Source organism: Staurois parvus, unplaced genomic scaffold, assembly GCF_062004578.1.
Source record: "Staurois parvus isolate SC_StPar_1 unplaced genomic scaffold, SC_StPar_1.0 ptg000449l, whole genome shotgun sequence".
In the NCBI taxonomy this organism is placed as follows: domain Eukaryota; kingdom Metazoa; phylum Chordata; class Amphibia; order Anura; family Ranidae; genus Staurois; species Staurois parvus.
In genome coordinates this window covers 78,973-102,979 of record NW_028318245.1, presented here as the reverse complement: position 1 = coordinate 102,979, position 24,007 = coordinate 78,973, and the positions used below count along the sequence as shown (strand labels likewise).

At 44.7% G+C, this 24,007-nt stretch overlaps 1 protein-coding gene across 1 annotated transcript in view; it reads right to left on the bottom strand.

Annotated features, from left to right (window-relative positions):
* The window catches only part of LOC149453179 (uncharacterized), a 63,495-nt gene that overhangs the window by 27,107 nt on the left and 12,381 nt on the right, over positions 1–24,007 (bottom strand). Inside the window, 8 exon segments of the mRNA XM_089688607.1 lie at positions 732–810; positions 924–1,015; positions 1,239–1,362; positions 1,494–1,693; positions 1,810–1,969; positions 2,086–2,183; positions 3,009–3,132; positions 3,219–3,300. Of these exon segments, the coding sequence (XP_089544733.1) occupies positions 732–810; positions 924–1,015; positions 1,239–1,362; positions 1,494–1,693; positions 1,810–1,969; positions 2,086–2,183; positions 3,009–3,132; positions 3,219–3,300 (959 nt within the window).

Genomic DNA, 24,007 nt, shown 5'->3' with positions numbered 1-24,007 from the left:
TATTGACAAATGGAGATGGACCTTTCATATGGCATCCAGTATCTCCTCATTTGTTGGGGACATGATGTTATATTGAGAAATGGAGATGGACCTTTCATATGGTGTCCAGTATCTCCTCCTCATTTGTTGGGAACATGACGTTATATTGAGGAATGGAGATGGACCTTTCATATGGTGTCCAGTATCTCCTCCTCATTTGTTGGGAACATGATGTTATATTGAGGAAGGGAGATGGACCTTTCATATGGTGTACAGTATCTCCTCCTCATTTGTTGGGAACATGATTTTATATTGAGGAATGGTGATGGACCTTTTCATACATTGTACAATATCCGGTTCTAAATTGTTGGGAACATTATGGTATATTGAATGGAGACAGACCTTTCACATGGTGTACAGTATCTCCACTTCATTTGTTGGGAACATGACGTTATATTGAGGAATGAAGGTGGACCTCTGCAGCAAAAGACATGAACGTGCACCTAAAAGTGTGAGAATGCCAGAGAATTACCACTAGGATGAGCAGCAGACTAACATGAGATGTAAATGGAAAGGAGACATTGGCCTTCCTCAAACATAGACTGGCATCTCCCCTTTCAAAAAGAACAGTTTTGTCAACTTAATGCTGTGAAGGTCTGCTGATTCCCCACAACGTTTGATCAAATGAGAACATCTCACATTTATAGAAGTAAACGGTTAAACCATCTTTGAAGCTAGTGAGGACCATTTACCTGGTACAATATATGGAGAGGATTCCTTCTTTTCTTCTTCCCTTTTAAGCTTAATTTTCATTCTAATCAGTTTTTCAATCTAAACCAACAAAAGAGAAGAAAGTTAAATCTTTAAAATGTTAACTTTGATATAGAAGAAATTTATAATTTAAGGTTGGGGTTTCCTTTTATATATAGTCAGTTCAAGCTTACCTGTTCAGGGTTTAGGATGCCATGAGCTTTCGGCGTGGAATCCCGGGAATACGGAGGACATCTCTCTGGTGGGTTTCTGTTACTGGATCCATCTGTAAGGAAGATTTATGGAGTTATGGATGATGGTGGATCTAGGTGGACCTCTGTTCTGCTCCTTCCTGTAAACTGATCTCTCTTCGGCCAGATAGTTAAGATTTTCAGAAGAATGAAACAAAGACAACCTACGTACTTCTCTTAAAAAAAGGTTTCCTTCAAGTCAGCAACCAAGAAAGAAAGAAAATCTAAATCATTGCTGTGTATGACATTTACAGTGACCTTTGGTGATATGGAGAGAAGATTCCTCCTCAACTATCGCAGCTTTTTCCCTTGACTTCTGATCCCCCCTCACACGAGTCTTCTTTCCTTCTTTTGCTTTAGTCACATTCAACAGGTCTTCACACTTCAATAAAAAAAATATTAAAAAGAATGTATTAAAATTTCAGAAAGAACGTAGGCAAGATCTGAACTTCATCTGAGAAGGTGACACAGCAGAAAGGACCATAAATGTTTCAGATGTTCTGCTCCATCTACCTGATAATGTTGTGCATAGTTGTGGTCTTCCTGTGTGGAATCTCGGAAATACAGAGGACGGGGACACCTCTCTAGTGGGTTCCCATGACTGGACCCATCTACCTGATGATGGTGAGGGATGGTGTGACCTTCCTGTGTGGAATCCCGGGAATACAGAGGACGGGGACATCTCTCTGGTGGGTTCCCATGACTGGATCCATCTGTAGGAAACATACAAACTGACTGAATCCATTGTTTCTATGTGTTTATCAGATGATGGAGGATCTAGGTGGAGCCTCCGTACTGCTCTCTCCTTTCCAATAAACTCTCCTCTTACCCGGTGATGTGAGGGCCAGATGATTCTTAATGAAGACTTGAAAAGATTCCTTTTCCTTAAATGGTGCCATCATTTCACCCACTTTGATGGACTGATCTCTCAAATACGTCTCTCCGTCTTCTACTTTTACTTCAACTTTTAAATCTATCAGATCTTTACCCTAAGCCAAAAAAATGGTTGGAAAATATAAGATTTAATATTGCAAGGCCACATCAGCTTGCAGGGTCTTGCATTGTTAAGTCCACTTTCTTGTTCTAGATACTCTGTCCCACCAACCTGATAATGGTGTGCATAGTTGTGGTCTTCCTGTGTGGAATACCGGGAAAACAGAGGACGGGGACATCTCGCTGGTGGGATTCTGTTACTGGAACCATCTGTAGAAAACACACACACTGACTGAATACATTGTTTCTATGTGTTTATCAGATCTCATTTGTTGGGAACATGACGTTATAGTGAGGAATGGAGATGGACCTTTCATATGGTGTCCAGTATCTCCTCCTCATTTGTTGGGAACATGACGTTATATTGAGGAATGGAGATGGACCTTTCATATGGTGTCCAGTATCTCCTCATTTGTTGGGAACATGATGTTCTATTGAGGAATGGAGATGGACCTTTTGTATGGTGTCCAGTATCTCCTCCTCATTTGTTGGGAACGTGACGTTATACTGAGGAATAGAGATGGACCTTCCATATGGTGTCCAGTATCTCCTCCTCATTTGTTGGGAAAATGACGTTATATTGAGGAATGGAGATGGACCTTTCATATGGTGTCCAGTATCTCCTCATTTGTTGGGAACATGATGTTCTATTGAGGAATGGAGATGGACCTTTTGTATGGTGTTCAGTATCTCCTCCTCATTTGTTGGGAACATGATGTTATATTGAGGAATGGAGATGGACCTTTCGTATGGTGTCCAGTATCTCCTCCTCATTTGTTGGGAACATGATGTTTTATTGAGGAATGGAGATGGACCTTTCGTATGGTGTCCAGTATCTCCTCCTCATTTGTTGGGAACATGACGTTATATTGAGGAATGAAGATGGACCTTTCATATGGTGTCCAGTATCTCCTCCTCATTTGTTGGGAACATGACGTTATATTGTGGAATGGAGATCGACCTTTCATATGGTGATGGGGGATCTAGGTTGACCCTCCGTACTGCTCTCTCCTTTCCAATAAAAGCTCCTCTTACCCGGTGATTTGAAGGGCAGCTGATTGTCCATCATGACGTCCTTGTAGAGGTCCTTGTGTCCTTCTAAATACTCCCACTCCTCCATGGAGAAATAGACAGTGACATCCTGACACCTTAAAGGAACCTGACACACACAAAGATACAGTCACCATCCAGACACATCCCTTGTCTGTTACTGGAGAATGTCCCAGAATTCCCAGCACCTCTCACCTCTCCTGTCAGCAACTCAATGATCTTGTTGACAACTTAAAGAATCTACTAGTTGTTGTTTCTCTCGAAGATTGGGGAGGAACTGTGATGGTGAATGGTCTATGGAGATGTCTCCTGAACGTCAACTGCTCACCGGATGTCTTTTTCAACTCTTTACAAACCTGTATAAAAAATAACGCACAAAGTATAAAAGTTAGACGTACACCTGTTATACCGATTATCCCCGATGAGACCTTTCCTGCCGCTGACCTTCTCATCCAATGCGACATGAGGAGGAAAGACGTATTTAGCTTTGATATTATATGGTAACGTTCGCCGGAGATAAAAGATGTAACAAAGACTTGACAATGGAGGACGAGGATGGACATGACTGGGGTCGTTACTGGGTGTAAATAATAATATCTTATTACCTCGTCTGTCAGTTCGGGTAATGTCTCCTCTCCACTTCCTTCCAGCTCGCTTGGAACTTCCTGTCTGGTTGTGACATCACTTCCTGTCTTCATTTTACTGCACTTCCTATGTTGCGTCACCTCCTGCCTTTGAAAATATGGTTTGCCCTAAGCTAACGCAGCACGTCCTTATTTTAGTAGTCTGACCTCTCCCCCAGGAACGTCCTGTTTCTATGTGTCATCACTTCCTGCCTGTAGGTTACATCACTTCCTGTGTGCGTGTAATTCACCAACCGTAAATGAGATCGCCAACTGGTGGACAATATGGAAATCATCTATCCTTGCGAGAGGTGAGGAGGATTCTGGGAGGTCACATGACAGTCACTCTCATCTCTATTAATAAAACACAGACCTGACCGGAGAGGTGAGGAGGATTCTGGGAGGTCACATGACAGTCACTCTCATCTCTATTAATAAAACACAGACCTGACCGGAGAGGTGAGGAGGATTCTGGGAGGTCACATTACATCACTCTCATCTCTATTAATAAAACACAGACCTGACCGGAGAGGTGAGGAGGATTCTGGGAGGTCACATTACGTCACTCTCATCTCTATTAATAAAACACAGACCTCACCGGAGAGGTGAGGAGGATTCTGGGAGGTCACATGACGTCACTCTCATCTCTATTAACAAAACACAGACCTGATCGGAGAGGTGAGGAGGATTCTGGGAGGTCACATGACGTCACTCTCATCTCTATTAATAAAACACAGACCTGACCGGAGAGGTGAGGAGGATTCTGGGAGGTCACATGACGTCACTCCGATCTCTATTAATAAAACACAGACCTGACCTGAGAGGTGAGAAGGATTCTGGGAGGTCACATGACGTCACTCCTATCTTTATTAATAAAACACAGACCTGACCGGAGAGGTGAGGAGGATTCTGGGAGGTCACATGACGTCACTCCCATCTCTATTAATAAAACACAGACCTGATCGGAGAGGTGAGGAGGATTCTGGGAGGTCTCATGACATCACTCGTAATTCTATTAATAGGACCTGACCTGATTTGGTAACCAATTTGGATACATATATTTTTTGTTGACTTGGGAATAAATTTATAGAAATTTGAAAAATAAAAAGTTTCATATAATTTTTGCCGTTTATGTAATTTTTTGCCCCCCCCATATTTACCACAACATACAATGATCAAGTCTGAAATGTTACATTCTATCACAATAGTTTGGCTTTTATGTAATGTAAATGGTATGGTAAAACCTCAAAGGGAAGGTATTGATTTTAGGAGAGCTTTATCCCCCCTTCGTTGCCAGATTGCGAAAAAAAAAGTGGTTTTGCGTAAATTCTACTACTCTACTGACCACCAATATTAGGGAGGCTTCTCTACTTTCCACCAATGTAAGGGGAGCTTCTCTACTGACCACCAAAGCAAGAGAACATTTCTCTACTGACCACCAATGTAAGGGGAGCTTCTCTACTGACCACCAATGTAAGGGGAGCTTCTCTACCGACCACCAATGTAAGGGGGGCTTCTCTACTGTTCACCAATATTAGTGGGGCTTCTCTACTGACCACCAATGTAAGCAGGGCTTCTCTACTGACCACCAAAGTAAGAGGACATTACTGACCACTAATGTAAGGGGAGCTTCTCTACTGATCACCAAAGCAAGAGGACATTTCTCTACTGAACACCAATGTAAGGGGGGCTTCTCTACTGATCACCAATGTAAGGGGAGCTTCTCTACTGACCACCAATGTCAGATTACACTTTTCCACTGACCACCAAAGTAAGAGGACATTTCTCTACTGACCACCAATTGTAAGGGGAGCTTCTCTACTGACCACCAATGTAAGGGGGCTTCTCTACTGACCACCAATGTAAGATGACACTTCTCTATTGAACACCAATGTAAGTGAGACTTCTCCATTTACCACCAATGTCAGATGACACTTCCTTACTGACCACCACTGTCAGCGGGACTTCTCCACTGACCACTAATGTAAGGGGGGGGGCTTCTCTACAGACCACCAATGTAAGATGACACATCTCTACTGACCACCAATGTAAGGGGTAGTTATCCACCAATACCAACCATCAATTTTAGGGGGACCTCTCTACCAACCACCAAAATAAGATGACCCCTCTCTCAACCTTTTTACCCTAGAGGAACCCTTGAGAACCTTTGTTGGAGAATGTAGATCAGCCTCGCTCAACCTTTTTACCCAAGAAGAACCCGTGAAAACATTTTTTGGAAAGTATAGATCAGCCTTGCTCAACCATTTTACTGAAGAGGAACCCTGGAAAGCTTTTGTTTGGGGATATAGATCAGCCTCAATACCTTTTTACCCCAGAAGGACCCTAGAAAACCTTTATTGGAGAACTTAATTCAGCCTCGCTCAACCTTTTTACTCCAGAGGAACCCTTGAAAGTCTTTGTTGGAGAGTATAGATCAGCCTCTCTCAACCTTTTTACCCCAGAGGAACCCTTAAAAACCTTTGTTGGAGAATGTAGGTCAGTCTCGCTCAACCTTACTGAAGAGGAACCATTGAAATCCTTTAATAGAGAATATACAGTTAAAACAGAAAACAGAATAGGCATTTTACCAAATCCATCACACAGTCAGGTCCATAAATATTGGGACATCGACACAATTCTAACATTTTTGGCTCTATACACCACCACAATGGATTTGAAATGAAAGGAACAAGATGTGCTTTAACTGCAGACTGTCAGCTTTAATTTGAGGGCATTTACATCCAAATCAGGTGAACGGTGTAGGAATTACAAAAGTTTGCATATGTGCCTCCCACTTGTTAAGGGACCAAAAGTAATGGGACAGAATAATAATCATAAATCAAACTTTCACTTTTTAATACTTGGTTGCAAATCCTTTGCAGTCAATTACAGCCTGAAGTCTGGAACGCATAGACATCACCAAACGTTGGGTTTCATCCCTGGTGATGCTCTGCCAGGCCTCTACTGCAACTGTCTTCAGTTCCTGCTTGTTCTTGGGGCATTTTCCCTTCAGTTTTGTCTTCAGCAAGTGAAATGCATGCTCAATCGAATTCAGGTCAGGTGATTGACTTGGCCATTGCATAACATTCCACTTCTTTCCCTTAAAAAACTCTTTGGTTGCCTTTGCAGTATGCTTTGGGTCATTGTTCATCTGCACTGTGAAGCGGCTTCCAATGAGTTGTGAAGCCTTTGGCTGAATATGAGCAGATAATATTGCCCGAAACACTTCAGAATTCATCCTGCTGCTTTTGTCAGCAGTCACATCATCAATAAATACAAGAGAACCAGTTCCATTGGCAGCCATACATGCCCACGCCATGACACTACCACCACCATGCTTCACTGATGAGGTGGTATGCTTAGGATCATGAGCAGCTCCTTTCCTTCTCCATACTCTTCTCTTCCCATCACTCTGGTACAAGTTGATCTTGGTCTCATCTGTCCATAGGATGTTGTTCCAGAACTGTGAAGGCTTTTTTAGATGTCGTTTGGCAAACTCTAATGTGGCCTTCCTGTTTTTGAGGCTCACCAATGGTTTACATCTTGTGGTGAACCCTCTGTATTCACTCTGGTGAAGTCTTCTCTTGATTGTTGACTTTGACACACATACACCTACCTCCTGGAGAGTGTTCTTGATCTGGCCAACTATTGTGAAGGGTGTTTTCTTCACCAGGGAAAGAATTCTTCGCTCATCCACCACAGTTGTTTTCCGTGGTCTTCCGGGTCTTTTGGTGTTGCTGAGCTCACCGGTGCGTTCCTTCTTTTTAACAATGTTCCAAACAGTTGTTTTGGCCACGCCTAATGTTTTTGCTATCTCTCTGATGGGTTTGTTTTGTTTTTTCAGCCTAATGATGGCTTGCTTCACTGATAGTGACAGCTCTTTGGATCTCATCTTGAGAGTTGACAGCAACAGATTCCAAATGCAAATAGCACACTTGAAATGAACTCTGGACCTTTTATCTGTTCATTGTAATTGGGATAATGAGGGAATAACACACACCTGTGTGGAACAGCTGAGAAGCCAATTGTCCCATTACTTTTGGTTCCTTTAACAAGTGGGAGGCACATATGCAAACTGTTGTAATTCCTACTCCGTTCACCTGATTTGGATGTAAATACCCTCATATTAAAGCTGACAGTCTGCAGTTAAAGCACATCTTGTTTGTTTCATTTCAAATCCATTGTGGTGATGTATAGAGCCAAAAATGTTAGAATTGTGTCGATGTCCCAATATTTATGGACCTGACTGTAGATCAGCCTCTCTCAACCTTTTTACTCCAGCGAACCCCTTTAAATCCTTTGTTGGAGAGTATAGATCAACTTCCCTCAACCTTTTTACCCCAGAGGAACCCTAGAAAACCTTCATTGGAGAATATAGATCAGCCTCTTTCAACCTTTTTACTCCAGAGGAACCCTTGAAAGTCTGTTGGAGAATACAGATCAGCCTCTTTCAACCTTTTTACCCCAGAGGAAGCCTTGAAAGTCTTTGTTGGAGAGTATAGATTAGCCTCCCTCAACCTTTTTACTCCAGAGGAACCCTTGAAAGTCTTTGTTGGAGAGTATAAATTAGCCTCTCTCAATCTTTTTACCTCAGAGGAACCCGTAAACAACCTTTGTTGATGAATGTAGATCAGCCTCTCTCAATCTTTTTACCTGACAGGGACCCTTGAAATTATTTTCAGAACTTGGGAAACCCCTGCTAAAAGAAATATATTGGGAAACAATGGGAAAATGCTCCTTATTTGTGGCCAGTGGAAAGAATACCCCCTGTAGAGTGGTGGTCACAATGCACCCCTTACAGACTACTAAATTGATTATTGGTGTTATGCAGCTGGCTTTGCCAAGTGGAGTTGGACTTGGAATGATACAGGCACAATAAAATGGGAGGTCAGTCAGCCACACCTTGAAGAACCCCTAGGAACTTCTGGAAGAACGCTAGGGTCCTTTGGAGCTCTGGTTGGGAATGGCTGGTATAGATGTTGTATTTAGTTACCATGAAAGGTGTGTGCAAGCATGGGATATATATATATATATACACAAAAGTAAGAAAAGGTAAAGGTTTGTACGAGAGGCAGTGAGGAAGGCTAAGCCTAGCATTGAGGTCATCACACCCACTCGGATGAGCAGCACACATTTACAGGCTTGTCTCTATTGCATTTTTCCCTTTGAAGTCCCTGTGTTCTTCCCCCACAAGCTTGATGTGGTTTGAGTGACTCCATCTGTGAACATAGCGGGAAAACGGTCCCTGTTTGCATCCCTCAGTGTCCCTGGCATATCTTGAACCCTGTTAGACCTCTTATTATCAGGGTCTAACCATCTGGTAAGTGGCTAATGTGTCCCTTTTGATGGTGAAACACTGCAGTGGGGCACAGATGAACAAGATTTGCACTTTGGTGGTCACCTATGGGCTTTAGTGGACCATCTCCAAGGGTTTTTCAGTCATTTGCCCATCTTTATAATGGTAAGGCTCTAGTACAGTATTTGGGAGTAGGCTAGTAAACCTGATTTGAAGGGATCTCTTGTGTTTGTCCAATATACTATCCATCAGTTTTTGTTTTTTTTTATTAATCATGGTCCTATTTAGGTGGGTTTTGACTTCTAAGAAGTTCAGAAACAGAGATTTCCAAGAGGGAGCTACGGTTCCTTTAGTAGCATTGAATAGTGTAGTCGTAGATGGTGGCTAAATAGTGTAGTGGTAAATGGTGGAAAATTTTTTATAGGCTTGGTCAATAAAACTTCCACTGGATTTTTCTGTAGGTTGCAACTCAGTACCTTCTCTATTAATATACAGTCAGGTCCATAAATATTGGGACATCGACACAATTCTAACATTTTTGGCTCTATACACCACCACAATGGATTTGAAATGAAACAAACAAGATGTGCTTTAACTGCAGACTGTCAGCTTTAATTTGAGGGTATTTACATCCAAATCAGGTGAACGGTGTAGGAATTACAACAGTTTGCATATGTGCCTCCCACTTGTTAAGGGACCAAAAGTAATGGGACAGAATAATAATCATAAATCAAACTTTCACTTTTTAATACTTGGTTGCAAATCCTTTGCAGTCAATTACAGCCTGAAGTCTGGAACAAATAGACATCACCAGACGCTGGGTTTCATCCCAGGTAATATCCTGCCAGGCCTCTACTGCAACCGTCTTCAGTTCCTGCTTGTTATTGGGGCATTTTCCCTTCAGTTTTGTCTTCAGCAAGTGAAATTCGTGCTCAATCGGATTCAGGGCAGGTGATTGACTTGGCCATTGCATAACATTCCACTTCTTTCCCTTAAAAAACTCTTTGGCTGCTTTTGCAGTATGCTTTGGGTCATTGTCCATCTGCACTGTGAAGCGGCGTCCAATGAGTTCTGAAGCATTTGGCTGAATATGAGCAGATAATATTGCCCGAAACACTTCACAAATCATCCTGCTGCTTTTGTCAGCAGTCAAATCATCAATAAATACAAGAGAACCAGTTCCATTGGCAGCCATACATGCCCACGCCATGACACTACCACCACCATGCTTCACTGATGAGGTGGTATGCTTAGGATCATGAGCAGTTCCTTTCCTTCTCCATACTCTTCTCTTCCCATCACTCTGGTACAAGTTGATCTTGGTCTCATCTGTCCATAGGATGTTATTCCAGAACTGTGAAGGCTTTTTTAGATGTCGTTTGGCAAACTCTAATCTGGCCTTCCTGTTTTTAAGGCTCACCAATGGTTTACATCTTGTGGTGAACCCTCTGTATTCACTCTGGTGAAGTCTTCTCTTGATTGTTGACTTTGACACACATACACCTACCTCCTGGAGAGTGTTCTTTATCTGGCCAACTATTGTGAAGGGTGTTTTCTTCATCAGGGAAAGAATTCTTCGATCATCCACCACAGTTGTTTTCCGTGGTCTTCCGGGTCTTTTGGTGTTGCTGAGCTCACCGGTGCGTTCCTTCTTTTTAAGAATGTTCCAAACAGTTGTTTTGGCCACACCTAATATTTTTGCTATCTCTGTGATGGGTTTGTTTTGTTTTTTCAGCCTAATGATGGCTTGCTTCACTGATAGTGACAGCTCTTTGGATCTCATCTTGAGAGTTGACAGCAACAGATTCCAAATGCAAATAGCACACTTGAAATGAACTCTGGACCTTTTATCCGCTCATTGTAACTGGGATAATGAGGGAATAACAAACACCTGGCCATGGAACAGCTGAGAAGCCAATTGTCCCATTACTTTTGGTCCCTTAACAAGTGGGAGGCACATATGCAAACTGTTGTAATTCCTACACCGTTCACCTGATTTGGATGTAAATACCCTCAAATTTAAGCTGACAGTCTACAGTTAAAGCACATCTTTTTCGTTTCATTTCAAATCCATTGTGGTGGTGTATAGAGCCAAAAATGTTAGAATTGTGTCGATGTCCCAAGGATCCAAGGCCTTTGTGCCCCGGTGGTTTTTTTTTAACTTTCATTTATGTGGTTCATTTCAGGGGCAGTGTTCTTGTTCCAAGTTGCTTTGTTTGGAAGACCATCCTATAAAATAGGTTGGCTTTTGTTTCTAGAGGTGGTATTTTGGGGTATGCTTGTTTTCATCGTATGTTAATGGAGATTTTTTTAGGTTTTGGGTGCTCGCATCGCAACATTCATTTCTGAACATCTGTTTTTGGAGCCGCCTCTTGTTTTTAGCAGGCCAACGCTGCGTCATTCAAGAAACAACATCGTGCACCTAAACCATGTCCCATTATATTACTCCCAATCCATCGCACCCCCCACCATCCCCAAAGATTAAAAAAAAGTTAGACATATGCCATTTGGACCTATTTAATGTTGGACGGTTAGACCTGGTATTGCCAATTAAAACCCATCCTGCCTGACCTTCTTATCAAAGGCTCAGACGCAACAGGGAAAGGAAAGGGCTTTTATGGTAAAAATCAACATTTGCTGGAGGTTAAAGACGTCGCAATGACAATGGAGGACAAGGATGGGCATGACGGAGAGTTTCAGGGTGTAAATAATAAGATCTTATTACCTCATCTGTCAATTCCAGCAATGTCTCCTCTCCACTTCCTTCCAACTCGCCTGGAAATTCCTGTCCGTACGTGACATAACTTCCTGGCACCGTCTTACTTTGCTTCCTGTCAATGTTACATCACTTCCTGCCTGTGAAAATAAAGTCGGCCATCTTGTGGAGAATATGCGTAGACTGACCCTTAACCTGGAACTTCCAGTTTCTATGAGTCAGCATTTCCTGTCTGTATGCTACATCACTTCCTGTGTGTGTAATCCACCAATCGTAGCTGTGATCGCCAACTGCTGGACAATATGCAAATTACCCTGGAGATCATCTGTCACTGGGGCTTGCCATAGAGGTGAAGTGGATTCTGGGAAGTCACATGACATCACTCTTTTTCATGAAATTGTTTCTTACTGTGTTTCTCTGTCTCCTTGAATGTCCTTGGTGAGCTCCCAAATCTCCGCTATTCCCCATCACTTCCATTTGTTAGTTGTGGTCATGTACACTACAGTTCTCTACTGACCACAAATGTAGTAGGACACTTCTCTACTGACCACCAATGTAAGAGGGTCTTCTCTACTCACCACCAATGTAGGGAGGACTTCTCTACTGACCACCAATGTAAGATGACACTTCTTCACTGACCATCAATATAAGATGACGCTTCTCTACTGGCCGCTGATGTAAGGAGGGCTTCTCTACTAAGCACCAGTGTAAGGAGTACTTCTCCACTGACCACCAATATAAGACGGTACTTCTCTGCTGACCACCAATGTAAGGGGACACTTCTCTACTGACCACCAATGTAAGAGGGTCTTCTATACTGACTACCAAAGTAAGGGGGGCTTCTATACTGACCACCCATGTAAGAGGACACTTCTCTACTCACCATGTGACTGAGTTAAAATGACGCTCCTCTACTGACCACCGATGTAAGGAGGGCTTCTCTACTAACCACTAATGTAGGGAGGACTTCTCTACTGACTACCAATGTAAGATGACACTTCTCCACTGACCACCAATATAAGATGACACTTCTCTACTGGCCACTGATGTAAGAGGGTCTTCTATACTGAGTACCAATATAAGGTGGGCTTCTATACTGACCACCCATACCAGAGGACACTTCTCTACTAACCACCTAACTACGGTAAAATGATGCTTCTCTACTGACCACCGATGTAAGGAGGGCTTCTGTACTGACCACCTATGTAGGGAGGACTTCTCTACTGACCACCAATGTAAGATGACACTTCTCCACTAACCACCAATATAGGATGACACTTCTCTACTAGCCACTGATGTAAGGGGGGCTTCTCTACTGACCACCAATGAAAGGGGAGTTCTCCACTGACCACCAATATAACAAGATACTTCTCTACTGACCACTGATGTAAGGAGGACTTCTTCACTGACCACTGATGTAAGGGGGGACTTCTTTACTGACCACCAAAATAAGATGACACTTCCCTACTGACCACTGATCTAAGGAGGGCTTCTCTACTGACCACCAATGTAAGATGACATTTCTCCACTGACCACCAATGTAAGGGGGGCTTCTCTACTGACCATCAATGGGAAAGGAAGGTTTGATTCTCATCCCCAAGGGCTTTTTGATTATTTACCCATCTTTATAAGTGGAGAGTTGTAGTATTGGTGGTAGGCTATCCACAGGGACCAGATTTTAAGGAATCTCAAGTGGGTGTCTGTTATAATAGCCATCATTTTTTTTTGTTAATCATGGTCCTCCTCAGGTGGGTTTTGACTTCTGAGAAGTTCAGTACTGGAGATTTCCAAGAGCAAGGTATGGTTTGTTTGGTAACATTGAATACTGTACAAAGCTAATTAGTTTGGGGGTAAAACACGGGACATTTTAGATTTTGGGATTTTAGGTTTCTTCAATAAAGCTTCCGATGGATCTTTGAGTTGCAACCCATTACTTTGTCTCTTAAAGAGTAGGCTTGGATCCATAGCTTCTGGGCCTTGGAGCACAACTATCAGACAAGGAACATTGTTCCTTTCGATTACGGAAGGAAAATGACTGATGATGTGGGAAGGAGTGAGGTAGCAGCAAAAATTTACTTTGTGTGAATTCTCCAAGGCTAAAATATTAAATAAACTTTTAGCTGTGGAAGATCAGAGTTCCTTCTTCATCTTAGATCTTCCACCCAGCTTGAGATATAATGTGGTTTTGGATGCCTTTTGGAGGATCAAATAAGAGGTTGCATTAGAGACATAAGACCTGGGTCTGTACGACATTTATTTTCAAAATTTGTGAAGAACAGGTTTTCAAACCGTTTTAACAAAGAGGAGACAAAGGGTTGTAGTTCGTGGCGATGTTCTTAGCTGGGGACGTTTTTGTCTCCTGAAATGAATTAAAAGATTTGATGCCATAAAAAGACAATAGCGAGCTCATGTCTCTTATTTATCCACCATCTAAATCTGCCTAGGGAGTCACCCCCAGTGGGAATAGGGAGCATTTAACAAGGTCTACTAACAGTAGATGGAACTAGATAAGACCCACAGAAAATTTGATGGAATCCCATATTTTAAGTGGGTATTTCAAAGACAGGTCCAACCTTGTTGGTCACATATTGGTTGGCAGCCAAAGTTGTGAGGATATTCCAGGTTGCAGTTTATGGGACCCAGATAGTGGTTTCCTTGCACATGTAAGAGGGCCAATGGAGCTATGGACCACCCAGGGGTGTATTTACCATAAGGCAAACAAGGCACTTGTCTATTGTGGCATTTTTCATGGTGGCAGAACCTCTCCCAGAAGAAGGGATGAAAGAAGGGACACATGCACGATGGGAACCAGATGGAATCCGAGAGAGGCTGTGGGCAGCTTTATGGTGTATGTAGAGCCTGGCTCTCGTTCCTGGGGATGTCCAGAGCTGTGAAGATGAGTGTCTTTCTGTCACTGGGGAGGGGGGGGGGGTAGTGGAAGACTCTCCCAGGTAGTGGAAGGCTCTCCCGGGTGGTGGGCAGGGCTCTCTCCCTGGGAGGGGGAAAGGGGGGTTGTGTTGTTCAGTGTCCATGTGGATTTTTTCCTTCCTTGGCTTCAACCATAATGAATTGCCTCTTGAGATAGTCTCTACATAGCAGCTATCTGGATCGGCCTTTCTGAAACCTGACTTGGGAGTGCAGTACCCAGACCCTGCTGGACTGGACGTATGGGCCTAGCCTGGAACATGACCTTCAGATATTAGACTCTGCATTGTAGTGCTTTCCAGACCTCAGTGTATTGGTTACGTTAGCCATGTAGCGTCCTCGAAGTCCAGAGCTGTGGCACAGTCCCAAGTGTGTTCCAGTCACTGAAGACTCAATTTGGAAATAAGGCTGTTCTGGCTAAAGCACCAGGAGCTACCACACTGTTGTGACAATGTTTCAAACTTCCCACCACATCCAGTTTAATGCGGTAATGGTTAATTCTAAGGGATTGAGCACTGGCATGTCCCCTCACCTTCCTTTCCATACCGGCTTTCTTCAGACCCCTTTCCTGCAGTAGCAGATTTGAATTTTAGAAAAGCCTGTGGCCCTGTCTCTGTGGATCAGGTAGCCTCTGACATAATCACTCAAACTCTTCAGGTACCTGGAGTGGTCTCTTTTCCCAGTTACTGAGGTTTTTCACTTGCTGGAGTACCACCATTCTTGAGACGAATGTGTGGCCCCTTGAACGCATCGTTTCCTCCTCGATGGGGGACCTTGGCTATGTTTCCTAATTCTCACACGTGTCACTTTGTTATCTAGGTGATTTCATCGTCGCTAAGGGCTGGAAGTCCTAGAAATTTTTAAGACCCCTGCATTGGATGATGCTGAGAGTATTAGCTTCACTCAGACAGTTCTTTCAAGGAACATTTTCTGGGCATCTAGTTTTATTCATCTGGTAGTGTCTGCAAAGAAAGGAGAGGTTTGTGCACCTGAGTGTGCTTCAGATCCCTTGCAGTGGGCAGAGATAATTGCTGGAGAACCTGGTGCCCCTCTGTGAAAACAGCCAGTTGAACATCTTGGGAGTCCTGCTGCAGGAACTTTCTTCTGGGAACAGAGTATGAACAGATATCTTTTAGGACCTTTTTACTAGGTGGGTTGGTACTCCCTTTTTGGCTGACCAGCAGCCTTCTGGGGAAGATCATCCAGGATACCGCCTCATGCATCAGGCAGATGCATTTAGCATTTTGACTAAGGTTTCTGTCCCTCACTCCACGTCTGTTGATGTTTCATTACACGTGGGGAGATCAGGAGCTGGAACCATGACTGTGGTTGGGATAGACAGGCTTTCTAGAGTTCTTCTGTGGGCTCCAGTGTCACTTTGGAATGCTAGAGAGAGTGAATTAGCTTGTATTCTCAGTCTCCCCAGATAGTTCCCATCTTACCAGTCTGGGGCCTTATTTTTTTACTTTCTACCCCTACGCCACGTTCCTTCTCTCATGTTTTCAGAGATTGAACTCTTGGCCTCTTTAGTGGGCTCAGGGGTCGCTTCATACCCTTGTGGGCTATTGGGTTGTATTGGGCTGTACATTCTCTGGTGTACCTCACTTGGTGTGGTTGGTTGGGTGGCTCAGCAACCTCTTTTATTCAGAGTTTTTCTTGTTCCCTTGACTCAGAAGGTTGGGGGTTATAGGCCTATGGTCTCGTTTAGACCAGCTGGTCTTCTTGCCTTGGCCTATGTTTCTTTTACTCGGTCCACTTTGGGACCTATCACTCCTGGGGGTTATTTCCACTGTTTTTGGTTCTGTTGACCAAATCAGGTTGTGTGTTTTTCTATTTGTTAGGAATTTGTTTTTCAGGTAGCCATGCGTAGGCATGCCTGGGCACTCGCACCCATCACTAACACTTGTGCCAAATGGACCATTTCAACTGGGCTGCTGCACTGGCTCATTGCGGTCTGATCTACAGCGTTTTTATGTGACCTGATATCCGTTCCTGTGCTTGATTCATTGTTGCTAACCAAACTTTGATGGCTTGCCTCTGACTATGTTTGAACGCCTCCCTCCCCGACCCTGGCTTGTCTCTGGAATCCGCCTCTGCCTCTTGCTGAAACCGGATTTTCTCCACCGTTGCCACCATGGCCTGACTTGACCATGTGCATCTTACCTGGTCCTCGCCAGTCTGTCCTGCACTGACAACCTCATATCAGTCATTCAAGCATCTGCCAGTCTGCTGCCTTTCAGTCCAGGATCTTCTGATACCTACCTGCTACCAGTCAGTGGTCCATCCTTCTCTGACGACCATCCATTTACCCTGCCAAAGCTCAACAGCTACCTGCTGTCTCTGCCGTCTGACTCATCTCTGGAGAAGCATCAGTTACCTGTCCGCACAGACTGCCGAACAAGCTACAGGCACTTGTACCTCTCCCCTACCAGGGGTCCTTGAGCTGGAGCTGTAGAAGAGGCCTACCTTTTCACATCAGGCTCTACCACCAGGTATGTAACAGGTGGGTTCTGGTCTAATCAGCTTCTCACTGGCTTTTTTTCGGGTTGCCTTTCCATGTGAAGTCGTTCTCTCTGGTGGTGTCCCTTTCATCCCATTCTGGAACAACAGATTGAACCTCTGTTCTCTCCCCTTGGTAGTCTTGGCATACTCCCCCAGTAGGAAGCCTCACCTTATTTATTCAAATTTGGGCATTTAGTTCTTCAGGAAGCTTTTGGACTACAGACGTTCCCTAGTGGCCCACCTGTCAGTTGGAATGCTCACCTTATTCATTCAGATTTGGGCATTGGTTCTTCAGGAAGCTTTTGGACTACAGACGTTCCCTAGTGGCCCACCATTCAGTTGGAATGCTCACCTCATTCATTCAGATTTGAGCATTGGTTCTTCAGGAAGTTTTTGGACTACAGACGTTCCCTAGTGGTCCACCTGTCAGTTGGAATGCTCACCTTATTCGTTCAGATTTAGGCATTGGTTCTTCAGGAAGCTTTTGGACTACAGACGTTCCCTAGTGGCCCACCTGTCAGTTGGCATGCTCACCTTATTCATTCAGATTTGGGCATTGGTTCTTCAGGAAGCTTTTGGACTACAGACGTTCCCTAGTGGCCCACCATTCAGTTGGAATGCTCACCTTATTCATTCAGATTTGGGCATTTGGTTCTTCAGGAAGCTTTTGGACTACAGACGTTCCCTAGTGGCCCACCTGTCAGTTGAAATGCTCACCTTATTCATTCAGATTTGGGCATTGGTTCTTCAGGAAGCTTTTGGACTACAGACGTTCCCTAGTGGCCCACCATTCAGTTGGAATGCTCACCTCATTCATTCGGATTTGAGCATTGGTTCTTCAGGAAGTTTTTGGACTACAGACGTTCCCTAGTGGCCCACCTGTCAGTTGGCATGCTCACCTTATTCATTCAGATTTGAGCATTGGTTCTTCAGGAAGCTTTTGGACTACAGACGTTCCCTAGTGGCCCACCATTCAGTTGGAATGCTCACCTCATTCATTCAGATTTGAGCATTGGTTCTTCAGGAAGTTTTTGGACTACAGACATTCCCTAGTGGCCCACCTATCAGTTGGAATGCTCACCTTATTCATTCAGATTTGGGCATTTGGTTCTTCAGGAAGCTTTTCGACTACAGACATTCCCTAGTGGCCCACCTGTCAGTTGGAATGCTCACCTCATTCGTTCATATTTGGGCATTGGTTCTTCAGGAATCTTTTGGACTACAGACATTCCCTAGTGGTCCACCTGTCAGTTGGAATGCTCACCTTATTCATTCAGATTTGGGCATTTGGTTCTTCAGGAAGCTTTTGGACTACAGACGTTCCCTAGTGGCCCACCTGTCAGTTGGAATGCTCACCTTATTCATTCAGATTTGGGCATTGGTTCTTCAGGAAGCTTTTGAACTACAGACGTTCCCTAGTGGCCCACCATTCAGTTGGAATGCTCACCTCATTCATTCAGATTTGAGCATTGGTTCTTCAGGAAGTTTTTGGACTACAGACGTTCCCTAGTGGCCTACCTGTCAGTTGGAATGCTCACCTTATTCATTCAGATTTGGGCATTGGTTCTTCAGGAAGCTTTTGGACTACAGACGTTCCCTAGTGGCCCACCATTCAGTTGGAATGCTCACCTCATTCATTCGGATTTGAGCATTGGTTCTTCAGGAAGTTTTTGGACTACAGACGTTCCCTAATGGCCCACCTGTCAGTTGGCATGCTCACCTTATTCATTCAGATTTGGGCATTGGTTCTTCAGGAAGCTTTTGGACTACAGACGTTCCCTAGTGGCCCACCATTCAGTTGGAATGCTCACCTCATTCATTCAGATTTGAGCATTGGTTCTTCAGGAAGTTTTTGGACTACAGACGTTCCCTAGTGGTCCACCTGTCAGTTGGAATGCTCACCTTATTCGTTCAGATTTAGGCATTGGTTCTTCAGGAAGCTTTTGGACTACAGACGTTCCCTAGTGGCCCACCTGTCAGTTGGCATGCTCACCTTATTCATTCAGATTTGGGCATTGGTTCTTCAGGAAGCTTTTGGACTACAGACGTTCCCTAGTGGCCCACCATTCAGTTGGAATGCTCACCTTATTCATTCAGATTTGGGCATTTGGTTCTTCAGGAAGCTTTTGGACTACAGACGTTCCCTAGTGGCCCACCTGTCAGTTGGAATGCTCACCTTATTCATTCAGATTTGGGCATTGGTTCTTCAGGAAGCTTTTGGACTACAGACGTTCCCTAGTGGCCCACCATTCAGTTGGAATGCTCACCTCATTCATTCGGATTTGAGCATTGGTTCTTCAGGAAGTTTTTGGACTACAGACGTTCCCTAGTGGCCCACCTATCAGTTGGAATGCTCACCTTATTCATTCAGATTTGGGCATTTGGTTCTTCAGGAAGCTTTTCGACTACAGACATTCCCTAGTGGCCCACCTGTCAGTTGGAATGCTCACCTCATTCGTTCATATTTGGGCATTGGTTCTTCAGGAATCTTTTGGACTACAGACATTCCCTAGTGGTCCACCTGTCAGTTGGAATGCTCACCTTATTCATTCAGATTTGAGCATTTGGTTCTTCAGGAAGCTTTTGGACTACAGACGTTCCCTAGTGGCCCACCTGTCAGTTGGCATGCTCACCTTATTCATTCAGATTTGGGCATTGGTTCTTCAGGAAGCTTTTGGACTACAGACGTTCCCTAGTGGCCCACCATTCAATTGGAATGCTCACCTCATTCATTCAGATTTGAGCATCGGTTCTTCAGGACGTTTTTGGACTACAGACGTTCCCTAGTGGCCCACCTGTCAGTTGGAATGCTCACCTCATTCGTTCAGATTTGGGCATTGGTTCTTCAGGAATCTTTTGGACTACAGACATTCCCTAGTGGTCCACCTGTCAGTTGGAATGCTCACCTTATTCGTTCAGATTTAGGCATTGGTTCTTCAGGAAGCTTTTGGACTACAGACGTTCCCTAGTGGCCCACCTGTCAGTTGGAATGCTCACCTCATTCATTCAGATTTGGGCATTGGTTCTTCAGGAAGCTTTTGGACTACAGACGTTCCCTAGTGGCCCACCATTCAGTTGGAATGCTCACCTCATTCATTCAGATTTGAGCATTGGTTCTTCAGGAAGTTTTTGGACTACAGACGTTCCCTAGTGGCCTACCTGTCAGTTGGAATGCTCACCTTATTCATTCAGATTTGGGCATTGGTTCTTCAGGAAGCTTTTGGACTACAGACGTTCCCTAGTGGCCCACCATTCAGTTGGAATGCTCACCTCATTCATTCAGATTTGAGCATTGGTTCTTCAGGAAGTTTTTGGACTACAGACATTCCCTAGTTGGCCCACCTATCAGTTGGAATGCTCACCTTATTCATTCAGATTTGGGCATTTGGTTCTTCAGGAAGCTTTTGGACTACAGACGTTCCCTAGTGGCCCACCTGTCAGTTGGAATGCTCACCTCATTCGTTCAGATTTGGGCATTGGTTCTTCAGGAATCTTTTGGACTACAGACATTCCCTAGTGGTCTACCTGTCAGTTGGAATGCTCACCTTATTCATTCAGATTTGGGCATTGGTTCTTCAGGAAGCTTTTGGACTACAGACGTTCCCTAGTGGCCCACCTGTCAGTTGGAATGCTCACCTTATTCATTCAGATTTGGGCATTGGTTCTTCAGGAAGCTTTTGGACTACAGACGTTCCCTAGTGGCCCACCATTCAGTTGGAATGCTCACCTCATTCATTCAGATTTGAGCATTGGTTCTTCAGGAAGTTTTTGGACTACAGACGTTCCCTAGTGGCCCACCTGTCAGTTGGAATGCTCACCTTATTCATTCAGATTTGGGCATTGGTTCTTCAGGAAGCTTTTGGACTACAGACGTTCCCTAGTGGCCAACCATTCAGTTGGAATGCTCACCTCATTCATTCAGATTTGAGCATTGGTTCTTCAGGAAGTTTTTGGACTACAGACGTTCCCTAGTGGCCCACCTGTCAGTTGGAATGCTCACCTTATTCATTCAGATTTGGGCATTTGGTTCTTCAGGAAGCTTTTGGACTACAGACGTGACCTAGTGGCCCACCTGTCAGTTGGAATGCTCACCTCATTCGTTCAGATTTGGGCATTGGTTCTTCAGGAATCTTTTGGACTACAGACATTCCCTAGTGGTCCACCTGTCAGTTGGAATGCTCACCTTATTCGTTCAGATTTAGGCATTGGTTCTTCAGGAAGCTTTTGGACTACAGACGTTCCCTAGTGGCCCACCTGTCAGTTGGAATGCTCACCTCATTCATTCAGATTTGGGCATTGGTTCTTCAGGAAGCTTTTGGACTACAGACGTTCCCTAGTGGCCCACCTGTCAGTTGGAATGCTCACCTTATTCATTCAGATTTGGGCATTGGTTCTTCAGGAAGTTTTTGGACTACAGACGTTCCCTAGTGGCCTACCTGTCAGTTGGAATGCTCACCTTATTCATTCAGATTTGGGCATTGGTTCTTCAGGAAGCTTTTGGTCTACAGACATTCCCTAGTCCTTCTAGTAAGGCTTGTTAGGAATTTTTTTTTTAGCTGTGGCCCAACTGTCAGTTGGAATGCTTTTTGGACGTCCAAACTGTATTTGATCTCCTGTGTCCCTCAATGGATAAGAGTGAAAAGAGGACTTTCTATTCATCGTAAAATATTTTTCTTGGAGTCTATTGAAGAGCAGAGGTCCTACACCTCTAGGTTCTCTTCATGCCCTTAGTACTGCTTTTTTACAAAGCCGAGGCATGCTGAATAGGGAAGGTCTATACTAGAATCTGGCCTACAATTATTTAGCAGTGTCCAAACCTCCTGTAGGTGACAATATAACTTGACTGTATCTGAATTTCTGTGCCCCTCAAAGGACTCCAAGAAAAGGATCTTATGGTATGTACACTTTGTATTGTCATGTCAATGTGTTCCCACCTTTGTTACCCATCAGTTGTCAGTTCATTGTCCACATGTGGTCATATCTGGCCATGAATTACAAGAAGCTGAGTTCTATGGGGCCATCTGTGAGGGTGGGGCCACAACTCTGTTTTAAGGTCCATACCACTGTAATGTAATCCACGTAGGCCAATAACAATCAAACTTTGATATTTTAATGCCCTCAATACTTCAAAGTGTGTAGAGCACACCCCTTGGCTTTCCTGCCCCCCGGATAAATTGGGGTTAATGGAAGTAGCAGCCTGGGCCAGCTCTGCCTGAGCCACGCCTACGACGCATTTCGCCCAGCCCCAGGGCTTAGTCACGGAGCTCTGGGGTGGGGCGAAGCTAGTCAGGGGGCGTTGCTCAGATAGAACTGTCTACCAATGGAGTATGAAGGGTTGTATGGGGTGCGGCAGCTAGGACGTTTCCCTTGCTTGCATTTCTACACCCGCAATTTTTCTCAGTTCACCGGGGTTGATGGAGTTACTAAAGCTTGCGGGAACACGCATGTCTTGAATATCTGCACCTTTCGCTCCCATTAGAAGGGTCTTCCACTATCCGTGAGAGGCAAGAACTGCAGCAGGCAGATCTGAACACTGAACCAACAGACTCCACCTGTAACTGAAATGGTATCTGAACCCAAGAACAAAAATGTGATCTTCTGAAAAGTACCAGTCTGTTTCTTTCCCCTTTATAGTTCAACTGGTAATCCCACCAGAAACAAACATTGGGCTCCTTTACACTCGCTTCGACTTCAATAAACATTAAAGTGCTTACCGCTTCAACGCGCTTTGTTGATGTGTTTTCGATACTTCAGTGAGGCTTTTTTGAAGCTTTATTGAGGTGTGGCAAATGCCCCGTGTGTGTTGATTTTCTATTTGTTTTAAAGGGGTCCAGTAGAACCCCAGCTCAGTAATACTTCCATTCAGCTCCAGCTTATTAGTACCCTCGTTCAGCAGATCCCCCGCTCAGTAGTACACCCTCAGCTTCACTGATCCCCCGCTCAGGAGTAACCCCCAGCTCTGTTGATCCCTTGCTCAGTAGTAACCCTTAGCTCTGCTCATCCCCCGCTCAGTAGCAACCCTCAGCTTCACTGATCCCCCGCTCAGGAGTAACCGCCAGCTCTGCTGATCCCCCGCTCAGTAGTAACCCCCAGATCTGCTGATCCCCCACTCAGTAGTAACCCTTAGCTCTGCTCATCCCCCGCTCAGTAGCAACCCTCAGCTTCACCAATCCCCCGCTCAGGAGTAACCCCCAGCTCTGCTGATCCACCACTCAGTAGTAACCCCCAGCTCTGCTGATCCCCCGCTCAGTAGTAACCCCCAGATCTGCTGATCCCCCGCTCAGTAGTAACCTCCAGATTTGCTGATCCCCCACTCAGTAGTAACCCTTAGCTCTGCTCATCCCCCGCTCAGTAGGAACCCTCAGCTTCACCGATCCCCCACTCAGGAGTAACCCCCAGCTCTGCTGATCCCCCGCTCAGTAGTAACCCTGAGCTCTGCTTATCCCCCGCTTAGTAGTAACCCACAGCTCTGCAAATCCCCCATTCATTAGTAACCCCCAGCTCTGCTGATCCCCCGCTCAGTAGCAACCCTCAGCTTCACTGATCCCCCGCTCAGGAGTAACCCCCAGCTCTGCTGATCCCCCGCTCAGTAGTAACCCCCAGATCTGCTGATCCCCCACTCAGTAGTAACCCTTAGCTCTGCTCATCCCCCACTCAGTAGCAACCCTCAGCTTCACCGATCACCCACTCAGGAGTAACCCCCAGCTCTGCTGATCCCCCGCTCAGTAGTAACCCCCAGATCTGCTGATCCCCCGCTCAGTAGTAACCCCCAGATCTGCTGATCCCCCACTCAGTAGTAACCCTTAGCTCTGCTCATCCCCCGCTCAGTAGGAACCCTCAGCTTCACCGATCCCCCGCTCAGGAGTAACCCCCAGCTTTGCTGATCCCCCGCTCAGTAGTAACCCTGAGCTCTGCTTATCTC